The sequence below is a fragment of the Dasypus novemcinctus genome, chromosome 24, assembly GCF_030445035.2.
Source record: "Dasypus novemcinctus isolate mDasNov1 chromosome 24, mDasNov1.1.hap2, whole genome shotgun sequence".
Classification (NCBI taxonomy): domain Eukaryota; kingdom Metazoa; phylum Chordata; class Mammalia; order Cingulata; family Dasypodidae; genus Dasypus; species Dasypus novemcinctus.
Genome location: NC_080696.1, coordinates 4,039,955 through 4,055,536, shown reverse-complemented (window position 1 = coordinate 4,055,536; position 15,582 = coordinate 4,039,955). Strand labels below are relative to the sequence as shown.

General features: G+C 73.7%; 2 protein-coding genes and 1 long non-coding RNA gene across 3 annotated transcripts; all 3 read right to left on the bottom strand.

Moving 5' to 3' along the window:
* Positions 1–324: 324 nt before the first annotated feature.
* On the bottom strand, positions 325–933 carry LOC139437525 (uncharacterized). The gene is made up of 2 exons (XR_011647390.1): positions 797–933; positions 325–491 (listed from the first exon to the last, which is right to left on the bottom strand). It is a non-coding gene; the product is annotated as an uncharacterized lncRNA (long non-coding RNA).
* An 85-nt stretch (positions 934–1,018) lies between these two features.
* LOC131275837 (GDNF family receptor alpha-4-like) lies at positions 1,019–4,398 on the bottom strand. The gene is made up of 5 exons (XM_058287392.2): positions 4,350–4,398; positions 2,914–3,259; positions 1,776–1,885; positions 1,561–1,695; positions 1,019–1,134 (listed from the first exon to the last, which is right to left on the bottom strand). The coding sequence occupies exons 1-5, from the start codon at positions 4,396–4,398 to the stop codon at positions 1,019–1,021; spliced, it is 756 nt and encodes a 251-aa protein (XP_058143375.2).
* Positions 4,399–4,731: 333 nt separating this feature from the next.
* LOC131275883 (disintegrin and metalloproteinase domain-containing protein 33-like) lies at positions 4,732–14,994 on the bottom strand. The gene is given in 20 exon segments (XM_058287521.2): positions 4,732–5,015; positions 5,088–5,213; positions 5,216–5,249; positions 5,333–5,441; positions 5,571–5,675; positions 5,678–5,735; positions 5,994–6,083; positions 6,169–6,200; positions 6,203–6,345; positions 6,687–6,829; positions 6,900–6,984; positions 7,075–7,241; positions 7,330–7,401; positions 8,510–8,575; positions 8,735–8,918; positions 8,993–9,069; positions 9,235–9,313; positions 10,988–11,064; positions 12,945–13,030; positions 14,227–14,994. Coding segments are annotated over 20 exon segments (1,998 nt in total). The 5' UTR covers positions 14,318–14,994; the 3' UTR covers positions 4,732–4,841.
* Positions 14,995–15,582: the final 588 nt, after the last annotated feature.

Here is a 15,582-nt window from a genome sequence, read left to right as displayed (position 1 = left end):
TAGGGCGTGCTGGTCAGGCCTGAGAGGAGGGCCAGTGGCCGAAACCTGGGGGGAAACGGCTGGAACAATACTCTCGTGAAATAAGCCCAGAGGAAGGGGGACACCCCGGGGTCCAGCGTTTGGACCAGGCAGGAAGAGGGAAGCCGGGCCTCGCCGGTGACTTCCGCTCAGTCGGGAGCTGCGGGGCGGGCTCGGAAAGCAGTTCATTCCATCCGAGCACGAGCAGAGCAGGAAAGACGACACTGGTAAGCAGCGGGAAGCCCTCCCCGCCCAGCTGAGGTCCCGAGGCCACCCGGGCAGGACGAGGCAGGCACGGACACGAGCGAAGGCCAGTGCCAGGGCACCTGCGTTTATTGAGCTGGAAGTGGGTGACAGCTCGAGAAGGCGGCCAGCTGGTCAGGGCGCCATGGGGGGCGTGGTGCGGTGGCCATGGTGTGGGGGAATCGAGGCGCCATGGGGAGTCGCGGTGCGGTGGCCAGGACGGTGGCACCCTTCGGGCACAAGCAGCACTCTGTGAGCTGGGCTGCACGCACAGTCGCGCTGCCTGGAAGGCCCCGGGGAAAGGCTGTGGGCGCAGGACGTCCTTCCTTCGGGGTTGCGGGTGCCCTGCGCACTGCCCGGGAGATTGTAGCCCCGCACAGTCTAGGGTCTGGATGGCCCGACCTCCAGGGGGCCCCGCCCCCGGCCCCGCTGTCCACGGTCTCACCCCGAGCCCAGGGCGCAGGGCGGGCGCACTGGCAGGGAAGGCAGCAGAGCCCGGCGTGGCCCTGGCACCCGGGCAGGGGTGGGCAGTCACCTGTGCTGTCTGCTGTCCGCCGGCCGGTCAGAGCTGGGGCCAGAGGGCCAGGACGGGGAGTGTGGCGAGCAGAGAGCTCCCCTCCAGGGGTCCGATCGCGAAGGACGCCTTGGGGGGCAGCGAGCAGGGCTGCAGCCTGGAGGGCAGACCCCGCCGGCCCCCCGCCTGCCATCTCGGCCCACGCGGCAGCAAAGGGTGCGGAAGGGGGGTGGGGGCTGCCGGCTACCCCCCTCCCCCTGCACCTACCTGCAGGACGCTGCGCTCGCCGCCCGGGTAGGGGCCCGGCTGCTCCCGCAGGGCTGGGAGGCCCCCGCTGTCGAAGGCCTGTATGGCGCTGTCTGTGGAGGCAGGGGCACCCCTCCACCAAGACCCGCTCCTCGGGGCCAGCAGAGCCCCCTGGCACCCCGCGTGGGCCCCCACGCACACCGGCGTCTCTGCGGCCTGACGCTCGGGCGGGGCAGCTCTGCGACGGCGGCTCCCGCGCTGCGGCCGGACCCTCATTGCGACCAGCGTGGACCCCCGCCCTTGGCGCAGGGCGCGGGCGAGCACGGAGGCGAGGTGGGTAGTGGGGGCCGGTCCCGGGACCAGGACCCTCCTCCCGTGGGCCTGAGGGGGGCCTGACCCCCTTCCCGCCGCCCTCCCGGCGCCGGCCGACGCCCCCGGGTCCTGCCTGGGGTCTGGGACCCGTGTCCCGAGGGGCGGGGGCCGGCGGGGGTCTCCTGCCCCTGGGGCGCCCCGGCTCCCGCCCTGCCCCGGGCCCTCACCCAGGCAGCGGTTCCTCGTGAAGAGCCCCCGGAAGGCCTCGCACTCCTCCCGCCGGTTCCCGCTGGCCCCGCAGGCGCACCAGGGCGCCACGCGAGCGCTCGCGTTGTCCACGAAGTTGGGGGCGATGGCGGTGCCTGCGGGGCCCCGAGGACATTCACCGGCCCATGCAGGGGGCAGCCCCGGAGAGCCCCCACCCGCGCCCGGCCCCTCGTACCCACGAGGCCCGCGTAGGCGCGCCGGCAGCCGGGGGCCTGCTCCTGCGGGCAGCCGTCGGGGGCGCCGGGGACCGGGGCGCAGGCGGCCTGGAAGGCCAGGAGGCGGGGCCTGCGGGGCGGGGCGAGGGTGGGCGGAGGCGGGGCCTGCGGGTGGGGCGAGGGTGGAGGCGGGGCCTGTGGGGCGGGGCTAGGGCGGGGTGGAGGCGGGGCCTGCGGGGCGGGGCGAGGGTGGGTGGAGGCGGGGCCTATGGGCGGGCCCTGTGGGGCGGGGCTAGGGCGGGGTGGGGGCGGGGCCTGTGGGCGGGACGGGCGGGGCCTGGAAGGCCAGGAGGCGGGGCCTGCAGGGCGGGGTGAGGGCGGGTGGAGGCGGGGTCTGCGGGTGGGGGTGGAGGAGGGGCGGGGCCTATGGGCGGGACGGGCGGGGCCTGGAAGGCCAGGAGGCGGGGCCTGTGGGGCGGGGTGGAGGCGGGGCCTGCGGGTGGGGGCGGACCGGGCGGGGCCTGGAAGTCCAGGAGGCAGGGCTAGCGGGGGGCGAGGTGGAGGAGGGGCGGGGCCAGCAAAGGCGGGGCGGGGCAGGTGGCCTGGAAGGCCAGGAGGCGGGGCCTGTGGGGTGGGGCGAGGGTGGGCGGAGGCGGGGCCTGTGGGGTGGGGCGAGGGTGGGGTGGAGGCGGGGCCTGCGGGTGGTGGCGGAGCGGGCGGGGCCTGGAAGGCCAGGAGGCAGGGCTAGCAGGGGGCGAGGTGGAGGAGGGGCGAAGCGGAGGACGGGCGGGGCCAGCAAAGGCTAGGCGGGGCCTACGGGTGAGACAGGCGGCCTGGAAGGCCAGGAGGCGGGGCCTGCGGGTGGTGGCGGAGCGGGCGGGGCCTGGAAGGCCAGGAGGCGGGGCTAGCAGGGGGCGAGGTGGAGGAGGGGCGAAGCGGAGGACGGGCGGGGCCAGCAAAGGCTAGGCGGGGCCTACGGGTGAGACAGGCGGCCTGGAAGGCCAGGAGGCGGGGCCTGCGGCGGGACACGGTGAGGGGGCGGGGACTCGGGCGCGGCGGGGGGCGGGGCCGAGGGGCGGGGCCGAGGGCGGGGCCGAGGGGCGGGGCGAGGGCGGGGCCGAGGGGCGGGGCCGGGGCCAGGCGAGGCGGGGCCTGCACCTGCAGACGCGGCTGCGCGCGCAGCCGTCGAGGGGCGCCAGGCATGGCGGCGGCGAGGCCCCGGGCGGCGCGAGGGCGCAGGCTGGCGCGAAGGTCTGGCGCCGGCGCTCGGCGCACGCGGGCTCCGCGCACGGGCAGAAGAGCAGCGCGAGGCTGAGCGCGGGCGGCGCGCGGGCGAAGAAGCGGCGCAGGGCGCGGCGGCAGCGGGCGCGGGGGCAGCCCCCGGCCGCGGCCCGGCCCAGGCACCGCGCCACGTACTCGGCGCGCAGCCGCTGGCACCGCGCGTCCCCCGTGCACGCCTCGGCCGCCGCCACGCAGCGGTTCTCTCCGGACGGGCGCGCGGACCCTGCGGGCGGGAGCGCGGGCTGCCGTGGGGGCCCCCGCGCGCCTGAGGGCCGCCGCCGGGAGCGGGCAGGCGCCTTCCGAGGGGCCACGGAGCCCCCGCCCCGGCCCTCGAGCCCGCCCTGCGCCCCCCGCCTGGAGGCGGCTCTCCAGTTCCCGGGGCCGGCCCTCCCCGGGCGCCCGTGCGTCCTTGCGCCCCCCGGAGCCCCGCTGCCCCCTGGAGCCTCCTATCAGGAGGACGGGGGCCCGTCCAGGCCTGGCCGCGGGCTGGGGCAGGGTCGCCCGTGGCAGGCAGAGCCGCGCGCCGTGTCCAGCGCGGAGAGCGAGCGCCGCCCAGACGGGCCACGCGCAGGCCCGGCCGCGCCGTCCCTAGGACTGGCCACGCGCCCAGGAGCCCGCCCCCGGCGGCTGCAGCCCTGGAGGCACCTGGCTCAGCCGCTCCGCGCCCACCCGCCCACCGGCCCCGGTTCGGGGAAGGCGAGGGGGCCCCTCTGCACTGGCCCCCTCTTGCGGGGCGTGGGTTGGAGAAGGGGTCGTGGCGAGTGCGGGAAGGCCTGACGGCGATGGCAGAGGCGAGGGGGTCGGCGGGGGAAGGGCCGCCTCTGCTCCAGGCCGCGCGCCTTGCCCTTGCCCCCGGCCGCACCCCGCAGCCCCGGGGCTGGCGCGGGCGCCGTCTGCTCCTCGGCTTACCTGCGTCTCCTCCAGGAGCAGCCTTGCCTGTTCCCCGCCCTCAGAACGGCTCCTCTGGGCCCCCAGACCTCCCGCGCCTTGAACCTCGACCCGACTCCATTCTACCCGCTCCACCCTGGAAGGCGACCCCCCCACCCCCCGTGATGCCCCAGATGGAGAGGGGGCAGTAGGAGCAGGTGGGACCGCAGGGGCGAGGCACGGAAGACACTGAAGATGCCGGCACAGGACCGCGGCGGTTGGGGGGCTGCGCGAGGGGACCGAGCGTGGGGAGAGGGGAGCGCGCTCCTCGGCAGGGGCCCAAGGCGGGACGGGTGGGGGTCCGGGGACACCCGCCCCTCGCCAGCGCCTCGTCCTGCGTGTCGGCGTTTCCCGCGTCCGGTGCCCCCGGGGAGGCGGGCGCTCACCCAGCAGCAGCAGCAGCAGCAGCAGCGCGGGCCGCAGGCTGCGGGCCATGCCGGCGCTCCCGGGCGCTCCCCGCGCTGCTCGACCGGGCGGAGGGACGCGCTTCCCGGCCCTGCGTGCAGCAGGTGTGACAGCAGGTGTGACAGCAGGTGTCTGCGCGGCGCGGGGTTCCCGGGAGCAGCCTCTGCCTGGGAGATCACCCGCCTTCCCGCGCCGCCCCGCCTACTCCTTCTGGGTAAATCTGGATTTCCACCGCCTGGATGAGCCGTGACTGACCCCAGCACACACGCGGGCCCCTCACAGCAAGCTGAAGAAACCTTGTCTCTCGCGCTAAGTTATAACTACTAAGAAGAAAACATAACTGTTTTTTTCCTTTTTTATAATTTTATTTTAAACTTCTATCGTGAACTAATTTTAGACGTGCAGGGAACTGCAGAAATACTGGAGTTCCCCTTACTGGGTTATACCCTTGGCCCCCGGCCCCCGTTGCTCTCTCACCTAACGGTAACATAATCAACTACACGGAGCTGGCGCTGGTTCAGCGCTCGTAGCTGCAGGCCGCTTGATTTCACGTTTCTCCCTCCACTGACGAACTTTTCTGTTCCCGGATCCCACGGTGTGTCCAGCATCAGGGAGGTGGCGTTCTGGCAGCGCCCGTCCTGGCACACCTGTGGGCGCGGAGGCACCGGGCTGAGGGGCGAGGACTCCCAGGCACGGAGGGCTCAGGCCGCAGGGCTCACCATGCCGGGTCCGCACTGGGTGCCGGGCTCCACCAGGCCCAGGCCCGGCAGGTCCAGCGGGGCGCCAGGGAGCGCCACAGCTCCTGTGCAGGTTATCTCGCGGATATCTCACAGGTTATCCGCTCCCAGCCCTGGCACTGCAGCTTCCCGCACCACGCATCTCTGGGGACAGGGTGGAGGGAGGTCAAAGGGTGTGGTGCGCCCCGTCCCCAGGGCCCCCTTCTGCTCCCTCCTCCCACCCCTACCTCTGTACTCGGGGCGCGGCGTGGCCCTCGCTGTCCCCGCCACCGTCCTCGTGGGCGTCTCCCGCGGAGTTCACGATCTGGAAACAGGTCTCCAGCGCTGCGCGTGAGACTGGGGACGGCGGGCGGGGCTGGCGTCAGCCCAGCAGGGACCACGCTTCCCTTCCCGGCCTCAGCTTCCCAGCGCGCGAGGGGGTAGGTTTCCTGAAAGGGGGCTGCGAGAGCGCGCGCACCGTCTCACCCGGCCCCCAGAGCTGCTGGCACTGCTGCTCGAGCGTGGGACACGCGCCATCACGGCAGTAGCCGCGGCCTCCTGCGCAGGGCGAGCCGTCCAGCACGTACACGTCGGGGGACAGAGGGCGGAGGCGACTGCCGCCCGGCGGCACAGCACACCTGCCGGCCTCAGCTGCGCGGTGGCCCGGCCCGGGAGGGCGGCGGGGGGGAGGCAGAGGCGTGAGAGGCCCGCGCCGGCAGCGCGGCTCAGAGGCGGGGTGTGGGGGGAAGGGGGACCGGGCCGAGAAGCCACACACCCAGCTGCTGCCCGAGGGCCCCGCGGGCCCACGCGCACGGAGAACCAGCACCGCGCAGCGGGACGAGAGGGGCGGGAGCCAGCAGCACCCGCCACACACCCTCGGCCACGCCCCAGAGCTTCCCAAGCCCTCACCAGGCAGAGCGCGCAGCAGTCCCCGCGCACGCACTGGGCCCCCGCGCGCAGCGAGCAGTTGTGGGCCAGGCAGCAGGGGTCCAAGTACTCCTGGGGTCGGAAAGGAGAGGGGCACGGGATCAGGACGCGGGGCGGGGCGCCGTGTGGGTCCCCGGCCCGGGCCGGGCCCTCTGACCTGGCCGTCGCCCCAGTCGCACTCCTCGCCGCCTCCACGAAGCCGTTCCCGCAGCGCGGCCGCCGCACCGCCAGCCCGGGCTCGGGGGCGTTGGAGAGGCACGCGCCGCCCCCTTTGCGGAAGAAGGCGCGCAGCTGGCGGCGGCTGCAGGCGCTGAACACGCGCGGGAACGGGTGCCTGCGGGCGGCGCGGGGGCGTCGGGGGCGCGGGGACCGCCGCCGCCCGCTCGCCCCGCCCCGGGGCCCGGCCACCCTCCCTGAGGCGGCGCGCAGAGAGCGGCAGTGACCGGCGCAAAGGCCAGGCGAGCCCGGGCGGGTGCTGAGCCCCGGGGGGCGCGAGGGCGCCGGGTCGCCCGGGGAGTGGCCGCATTTCAAGGGTCCGCCTGGCAGGACCCAAGCCGCACCCGCAGCCGAGGGCATTTGACAGAAAAGGAAACTGAGGGAGGTCCCTGTCGCCTCCAGGAGAACGCAGCCGAGGACCGGCCACCTCCCGCAGCTCTGCGCGCCCCGCGCCCGCACCCCGTGGCCGCCGCCATGACGCAGCCGCCCTGCTCCGCGGGGACCTCCACGCAGCAGTCGTCGGGGTCGTGGCTCAGGCCCAGGCTGTGGCCGATCTCGTGGGCCATGGTGGCTGCGGCGCCCACCGCGAGGTCCGCGTGGTCCTGGGGGCGGGGCGGGGCGGTCACCGCAGGCCCCTCGCCAGCGCCTCTCCCCCCGCCCGCGCGCGCTCACCGAGCTCACGCCGCCCGAGCTCTCCGCGCTGCACATGCCCTCGACGGGCGCCAGGCCCACGGTGGCGCCCTGGAAGGCGCGGCCCCTGCGGGCAGAGCGCGGCGTGAGCGGCGGGCGGCCCCCGCGCCCCGGGCCCGCGTGAGGCCCCGGCACCCACGAGGCCCCGGGCACCCACGTGAGCAGCTGCGCCGAGTCGTGCGGCCGCCGCGCCCACAGCCCGCGGCGCCACTGCAGGAAGGCCCGCAGCGTGGCGTTGGCGTCGGCGCTGACGCGGCTGTGGTCCCGCGCCGTCCACACATCCAGGCCGCTCAGGGCCACCTGGATGCCCAGCGTCCGCAGGAGCTGCGGCGGGAAGGGGCGCGCGCTCCTGCCTCTCCTCCCGGCGCCGCTCCGCTCTCCCCTTTCCCCGCGCGGCCGCGGTCGTCCCAACCTGGTCCACGTAGTTGGCGACGTCCAGGAGCCGCTGCTTGGTGTGGCTGAAGTTCCGGTGCTGGGTCAGGAACTGGGGGCAGGGCGGCGCGTGAGGGCAAAGGCCACCCTGACTGCGCAGGGTTGAAGCGGGAGCTTTTATGCTGGCTGTATGTTAGCAGCGAGGGTCTCGCCGGCAGAAAGAGGGAAGGGGGGGCGGCCTAGGAGCAAGGGGAGCCTGGGGGGGGGGGGTGAGTTGAGGGGGCGAGCTGGGGGGTGAGATGGAAGGGGGTAAGCTGGGGGGGACGAGGTGGGAGGGGGAGAGCTGGGAGGGAGAGCTGGGGGGAGACGACCTGGGGGGGATGAGCTTGGGGGCGAGCTGGGGGGGGGACGAGCTGGGAGTGGGCGAGCTGGGGGGGATGAGCTGGGGGAGATGAGCTGGGGGGTGAGCTGGGAGGGGGCGAGCTGGGGGGGGCCAGCTGGGAGGGAGCGAGCTGGGGGGGACGAGCTGGGAGGGGGCCAGCTGGGGGGAGCGAGCTGGGAGGGGGCCAGCTGGGGGGGACCAGCTGGGAGGGAGCGAGCTGGGGGGGACAAGCTGGGAGGGGGCCAGCTGGGGGGAGCGTTCTGGGAGGGGGCGAGCCGGGGGGGATGAGCTGGGGGAGATGAGCTGGGGGGTGAGCTGGGAGGGGGCGAGCTGGGGGGGGCCAGCTGGGAGGGAGCGAGCTGGGGGGGACGAGCTGGGAGGGGGCCAGCTGGGGGGAGCGTTCTGGGAGGGGGCGAGCCGGGGGGGATGAGCTGGGAGGGGGCAAGCCAGGAGGGCGAGATGGGAGGGGGCAAGCTGGGGGAGCGGGGCGAGCTGGGCGGATGAGCTGGGGGGGATGAGCTGGGAGCAAGGGGAGCTGGGAGGGGGGTAGCTGGGGGGGCGAGCTGGGAGGGGGTGAGCTGGGAGGGGGCCAGCTGGAAATGGAGCTGGGAGCCCGGTAAGCTGGCCGGACAAGCTGGGGGGGATGAACTGGGAGCAAGGGGAGCTGGGAGGGGGTAGCTGGGGGGGTGAGCTGAGAGGGGTGAACTGGGGGGGACGAGCTGGGAGGGGGCAAGTTGGGGGGGGCCAGCCGGGAGGGGGCGAGCTGGGGGTCAGCCACATCGTGGTGGGGGATGGGAGGCGGCCCCCCCACCCCCGGCCCAGCCAGGTACTCCCTCACCAGGGCGTGGTCGGCCACTAAGTACAGCTCCAGGTACCGCGGGCTCCCGGGGGCCTCTCGCCGCTCCTGGGGAGGGGGGCAGTGAGGACTGTGAGGGGGTGGGCTGCTGGGCTGGAGCCCTGGCCACCGCCCCCACCAAGGTCACTTTCAGAATTTGCTAGAACCTTTTATGTCAGGACTGGGCGCCCGCCTCGGCTGCCTCCCCACCCTGTCTGCTTCCCTTACCCTGCTGGGGGGGACACGAGGACAGCCGGCCGTGCCCCCTGGCCCCCCCAGCTCCCTCTGGCCACAGCCCCTTTTCCTGCCGAGCAGCTGCTCCATCCGGAAGAGCCTGTGGGTGGAGGCGGCGGCTCGGGGTGCCGGGGGGTGGAGGTAGTAGCTGGCGCCGGCGCCCAGCGTGAACAGGCCCCTGGGTGCAGAGGGCGGAGGCGCTGAGGGGTCCCTTTCCCTGCCCCCGCGCCCCCCCCCCCCGGGGCTCCTCACCTGAGCCCAGCGCAGGTGCTGAGGGCGGCCCGGGAGCCAGGGAAGCCCCGCACGCGCCCGTGGTAGTGGCAGTGGTCCTGCGGGAGGCGTCATCCAGTCGCCAAGGCTGCGGGGACAGGGGGCCCTGGGGGCGGCGCCAGCCTCTCCTGAGGGTGGGAGGAGGGGGCCGGGGTGCGAGGACGGGCTCCTCTGGGGTGCAGCCCCCAGCCCCCCACCCTGCCCTCCAGCTCCTGGGGTCTTACCGCGGCCTTGGGGACCAGCTCCACCGGCTGCCCGTCGGGGCTGTAGAGCGTTTCTGTGTATCCCGGGGCCAGCAGCCTGCTGGGAGGGGAGAGGAGTCGCTCACCTGGCCCCCTCCTCCAGGATGCCCTCCAGCCTTCCTCCCCAACTGCTAGCTGCGGGGCGCGATGAGGGAGCGCGATGAGGGAGCGATGAGAAGCAGCCCTCAGAAGAGGGCGAGACCTTGACCTTAGGAGAAAGGCGAAGGGCAGCGGGCAGACCTGGTGAGGGCCTGGGGGGTACGCAGGGCCCAGGGAGGAGCAGGGACGGGGAAGCACGTGTGTGCCCTGGGGGCGCTCAGCAGGTGGCTGGGTCCCCAGGTCAAGGACATGGGGGGGGTACGACGTGGAGTCAAGGAAGTGGGGGTGTTTCTGAGCCACCCTGCCTGCTGCGGCCCCTCTGGGCATCTGGTCAACCTCCCCCCACCGTCCCGCCAGGGTCTTCCCCTCTGCCTGCAGCGCCGCCCCCCGGCGCCCTCCCCACCTGCCCTGCTACCTGAGCAGGGGCCTCGCCCCACCTCACCAGGCGCCTCGGGCCGTCTCCCCGGGGTGGACTAGCCAGGAGTGAGTCTCTCCCCTTAAAAAATCCACCCGACCTCGCAGAGACCTGGGCGCCCGCCTCCCCGCTTCTCCCCGCTCCCGCCCAAGCACGCAGCCCTGGGAGTGGTGACGTGGTCACCGCGTCGTGGTGGGGGGCCTGGACCCCAGGGAAGCTAAGCTTAGCGTGGAACCAGGTCCGCCGAGCCCAGGAGGTGGGCAGCGCAGCGGGTTGGTAGCACCGGCGGCGGCTGAAGACCCCCGCCCCTCCCGGGCTGCGCGGTGCACCCCCACCTGCCCGCCCACAGCACCGGCAGGGCTCTGGCCGCTCCTGGCGCCGCGCCTTGGGCTCCAGCCCAGCGGGTGGCACCTGAGCCCCTGGGAGCAGGCCCTCCTGTGACCCCCCAAACTCATCTCGCCGCGCTGCGCCCTGACCCTGCGCCTGGCAGCCGCCGCGCCCTCGTCCCTGCCCCCGAGGGCTGCCGCTGGCTCCACCTTGGATTCGCTCTGACTCCGCGCACCCTGTGGGGGCCGGCCAGGCGGGAGCCCCCCTCGGGCTGGGCCCCTGGTGCTGGCAGGGCTCCTGGGGTGGGCTCCTCCCGGGGGGCCTGGCCTAGCCCCAGCAGCCCACCGCGCCTCAGAAGCCAGCCCGAGGGAAGCGGACTTGGCCCAGTGGTTAGGGCGTCCGCCTACCACATGGGGGGTCCGCGGTTCAAACCCCGGGCCTCCTTGACCCACGTGCAGCTGGCCCATGCACAGTGCTGATGCACGCAAGGAGTGCCGTGCCACGCAGGGGTGTCCCCCACGTAGGGGAGGCCCCCGCGCAAGGAGCGCACCCCTTAAGAAGAGCCGCCCAGCGCGAAAGGAAGTGCAGCCTGCCTGGGAATGGCGCCGCACACATGGAGAGCTGACACAACAAGATGAGGCAACACAAAGAAACACAGTTTCCCGGTGGTGCCGCTGACAACAACAGAAGCGGACAAAGAAGCAGCAGCGAACAGACAACTGGGGGGCGGGGGGTAAGGGGAGAAAAATAAATCTTAAAAAAAAAAGAAAAAGAAGCCAGCCGAGCCTGCGTGGCCCTCCCTGCCACCAGCCCCCAGCCCCATGGCGCGTGTCCGTTCCCGCTGCCCCCAGCACCGCGCCGAGAGGCTTGTCCCCGCCCCAGCCGGGCACTCACTGGTTCTTCTCCAGCTCGAGCAGCAGGTCCTGGCCCTCGGCCTCCAGGGCCACCAGCCCCAAGTCCGGCTTCCAGGCCTGGTGAGGAGAGGGGGCTGAGGCGGTGGGTGGCAGGCCCCGGCCGCAGGGGAGGGAGCCCTGGCAGAGCACTGGGGGAGACGGGGCCCCGTGTCATGGCGGGTGTGGGTGGGCACGGGCGGGCGTGGGGGGAGGTCAGCAGACAGAGACGTCCTGGCAGGTGGCTCGACAGCTGCCGCGCCCCCCTGGATGGCGGCCGCCCTGCCCGAGGTCCTCGCGCCCTCCTCCTCCAGCTGGCAGGGCAGCGGGTCCTGAGGACACCGGGCGGGGGCACTGCGTGGCCGTGGCATCGGGGCTTGTTCCTCCATCGTGCTGCCCAGCGGGGTTCAGCCTTTCCCCCCTCAGTTCGGGCAGCGCTCACCCCCTCTGGAAGTCCTCCCAGGCTCCTGGGGAGCCCGGTCCACACCTGCTCCGCAGAGCCACAGGCAAAGGGCCCCTTCCTGGCCGAGGGAAACACCGGCCTCCTGTGCGCGATGTCCGGGGCCCTTGGCACCCCTGCTGGCCTCCGCCTCCTCCGCCCCTCACGGATGCGCCATCTGCAGCCCCTTCCCCCAGTGCTCAGCCCAGCTGGGGGCGGGGCCAGGGGCCTGGGGCGGCAGTTTCTCTGGAATCTTTGTCCCACCCTTGCTAGCCCTCCCCTTTTGTCCCAAAATGCACTGCTCTGGAGCCCCAGCCAAGGGGCTCTGAGCCTTGGGGGGTCCCCGCTCTGCACGTGGGGAGCAGACAGCCCCGCCTCCCAGTCACGGGCCCCACAGGCGTCCAGCGTGAGCTCACGCGGCTGGAATGCACGCGAGGCCGCCCCGCCCCCTCCTCGCTGGCCCCTCGCGGCCCCCGTGACCGTTCCGCCCCCCACAGACCCTGCCCGTCCTCAAGGGAGTGCTTCAGCCTCCCGGCAGTCCCCTGCCTCGTCCTGTCCGCTTTCCTTCCCTGGGCAGGCTGGCTGGGGGAGGGGCCGCCAAGTGGGGGCAGCAGAGCCCCTCTGGGGTCCCCTCCTGGTCACAACTGGGGCTCACGGCTGGGAGGGGCCCCCGTCGGCCTGCTCCATGGTGCGCCCAGACGTGCCCTGCCCAGCCATGACCAGGACAAGGATTCCAAAGCTCAGCCAGGGTCCCCCCTGGCCCCTTCCAGGGCGGCCCCCACGGCTGGGGAGCCCACTGAGGGCCTCGGGCAGGGGACCTCCCCGCCTTGGGGCAGCTCTCTCCTGCTCCTCCTTGTGGGACTCGGACAGAGGGCTGACCTCTCTGCCGGAGGACAAAGGGGCTCCCTGGGCCTGGACGCTGGCCAGTGGCTGGGGTCTCTCGGGCCTCAGCAGGTCCCAGGCGTCCAGGCCGAGCTGCGTGTCTGGGCAGCCGCCCACCCTCTCTGGGCCGCAGCGCGCCCCGTGCAGGGCTGCGGTGGGTGCAGACGAGCCGGCCTTGCGGCAAGTGTGTGAGGGGCGGTGCCGGGCAGGGCACCCTGGAGATGTGGAGCTGGGGCGGCCGCACCGGGGGGTCCAGGGGGGCAGCCGCTGAGCGGGAGGAGGATCCGCCTGAGCCGTGGGGCGCGGTTCGGGGGGCCGAGGCGTCCCGGTCACGTGGTCTGCTGGAGTTCTCTGGGTAATTTCTTAAAGACACCCTGGAAGCTTCCGGCCTCACAGAGCCGGGACCCACCTCTGCCTCCTGGGGTGGGGGCTGCCCAGCCAATTCTGGGGGGGCGGGGGAGCCCGGAAACAACTTCCATGTGTGCAGGCCGACGTCACGGCGCTGCCTCCCAGCCCGACCCTGCCAGGAGCGCAGGGAAGTGACCCGGTGCTCCCGGGGACCCACCCAACGGTCACCCAGGAGGGGGAAGGGGCGGGGAGACCCAGGGCCCCTGCAGAGGAAGGGCCGATGGACACTGACCGGCTCCTCCGGGGTGGCCACAGGCCGGGGTCGTCCATTCAGGACCCAGCGGGGGGTGACGGGCTCTCCAGGAGGGCGAGGGGGACCTGGGGACACGGCGAGTCGCAGAGGGACGGCTTGAGGACGTGCGAGGGGCAGGCTCTGGCCTCGGTGGAGAAACGCGGGCACCAGGCCAGCCGGGCACCGGGCCCACCGGGGAGGCGGCAGAGGAGGGAGCCGGGCCTGGGGAGGGCACGCCTGCGCCCCACTGCCCCTGGCCGACACCCCCGGGCCCGGGAGGCCCCTCGGCCCCGCTCCCCCGCCCGGAAGCCCCTACTCTGGTCGGCAGAACTCCTGGGGCCACAGCTGCGCCTCCGCCGCGAGAGGAGCCTGGACTCTCCGGGAGAGCCCCCCGCCCGCCGCGGCCCCCTGGCCAGCGCGGGTCAGGCTGGAAGGCCCGGCTGCTCTTCCCCCTGCACCTCCTCCGCCAGACCTGGACTAGCGCTCCGGGAGCCGCCGCTCCCGGGAAGCCCTCCTTGGTTGGATGAGCGTGTTGCCCTGGGCCCACAGCCCCGGGACAGAAGTCCAAGGGGCAGGTCTAAGGGTTGAGAGCAAAGGGTGTAGCGCTGTCCCCACACAGCCCTGCGTGCCCCCCCCACACAGGCACCATGGCACCCGGGGGGGCAGAGAGGGAGCCGTGCTGAGGAGGAGGCCGCGCGTGGAAACAGGCAGCAGGGCGGGGTTGGGGCGCCCCCAGGCTCGGAGCGCGGAGCCGCGGGTCCACCCTGGGGGCAGGAGCGCTGCGGGGCCCCGCCCCCTCGGCCAGGGTGCGCCTCCCCCGGCGGGCGCCGCGGTCCCTGGGGCGCTGCCGCCCGGGGTGCGCCCGCAGCCCCCGCCCCTGCGCCTGCTGGCACCCCGTGCTCGGGCGGGGCTCCCGCCGCTGGCCCCCGCGTCCCCTCGCCGGGCGCTGGACGCACGTGCACTTGGCGCGGCCTCGCTGCGGGCGCCGCTCCACGGGCGGCTTGGCGCGGGCGCGCTGGGCGGGGCGCGGGGCTCTGGGCCCCCAAACAAGGCGGCGAGAGCGGCGCGGCGGGCGGGGCGGGGCGCAGCGCGGGTGGGGGCCCCCGGGAGCCGCGCCGGGAGGGCCCGGGGGTGCTCGGAGTCCCCACGCCTGGCCCTGCCCTGCCCCTGCCCTACCCTCGCCCCTGCCCTGCCCTGCCCCTACCCTCGCCCCTGCCCTGCCCTGCCCTGCCCGCTCTGGGCGAGCCGCCCCCTCCGCGCCCCCCGGCGCCCTCGGTCTCACCTGGCGGCGCCCGCGCCCCTCGCGCCGGCAGCAGCAGCAGCAGCAGCAGCAGCGCCGGCCACCCCCGCGCTCCCCGGGACCCCCGGCCCATGACTGCGCGCCCGGCCTCGGGGCGCGGCTCCGGGCGGGACCCCGCGCTCCGCCCCGGCTGGCGCGCCGCCGCCCCCCGCCCCGCGGCCGGCCCAGCCCTCCCGCCGCGCCCACGGCCGCTCGGGGCGCGAGCCTGCGGGGCGGCCCAGCCCGGCCCCCGGAAGAGCCTGGCGGCGAGAGCTGTCGGAAGGGCCGGGCCGGGCGGGCGTCACGGCCCGCGCGCCCCGGGGACCCTCGCACGTCGCGGGGAGGCCGGGGACGGGCATCGGCAGGACGGAGGCCCGGGGCGCCGGCCACTGCCCCCCTTGCCCCCGGTTCTGCCAGGCGCGCCGCGGCGAGAGGTCCCCTGCCTGGGCCCCGCCGCCGGCCCCGCGGCCCGAGGCTGGCGCGGGGCGTGCGGGAGCGAGGGGGCCGCGGCCGGGAGCTTCCGAGCTGGGAGCGGGGTGTGCGGCACACAGCCCTGCACGTGGGGCCCGCTCGGCCTCGGCGACGGCCGCTCCGTGTTGAAAGCTTTGCTCCGTAGCAGCTCCGGCTTTGCGGGGCGCAGGCAGCGGGGGCGTCTTGGCAAATCGGCGGTTTACGAGCAGAGCAGCTGGGAGTAGCAAGGGGAGCCCGCGTTGGCAGGCGCAGAGAGCAGCAGGCAGGAGCTGTGCAGGGAGAGTCTAAGCCTCGCCCCCAGGGAAGCCGCTGTTGCGCCTTCTCTACAGCTTTTCGATCATGTTTTATGTTTGTCCAGGATGGCACAGGCGCATTTTCCTGATTCATACTTTTCGGAACCTTGGTTTATTTTTCACTACCTTGGAGAGCCTTTCTATCAGTGCATTTAGCTTCTTGATTTGTTATTTTAATTTGTTTATCTCTCCCCACCCCCTCGTTTGCACTTGCTGTGTTGTTGTCGTCCTTGTTTCTTTAGGAGACACTGGGACCTGCACCCTGGACCTCCGTGTGGGAGGAGGCGCCTGAGTGCTTGAGCCGCCTGGGCTCCCTGCTGCGCTGTCTCTGTCGCTCTGTTTTTCTTCTTGTTTCTCGTTGCAGCATCTGGTTGTGTCAGCTTGCCGTGCCTGCCCGTCACACCAGCTCGCTGTCTTCTTTTGGAGGCGCCAGGACTTCCCATGTGGTGGGGGGAGCTCAGTCACTTGCGCCACATCCCCTTCCCCACCTTGATTATTTTTTAACTTTATTTCTAATTTAAAAAAGTAAAATAGCAGAAAAGGCAGCTCAACGAGTTACGGAAGCATTACTCCTAAAAAGTTCTGTCCAGGCACT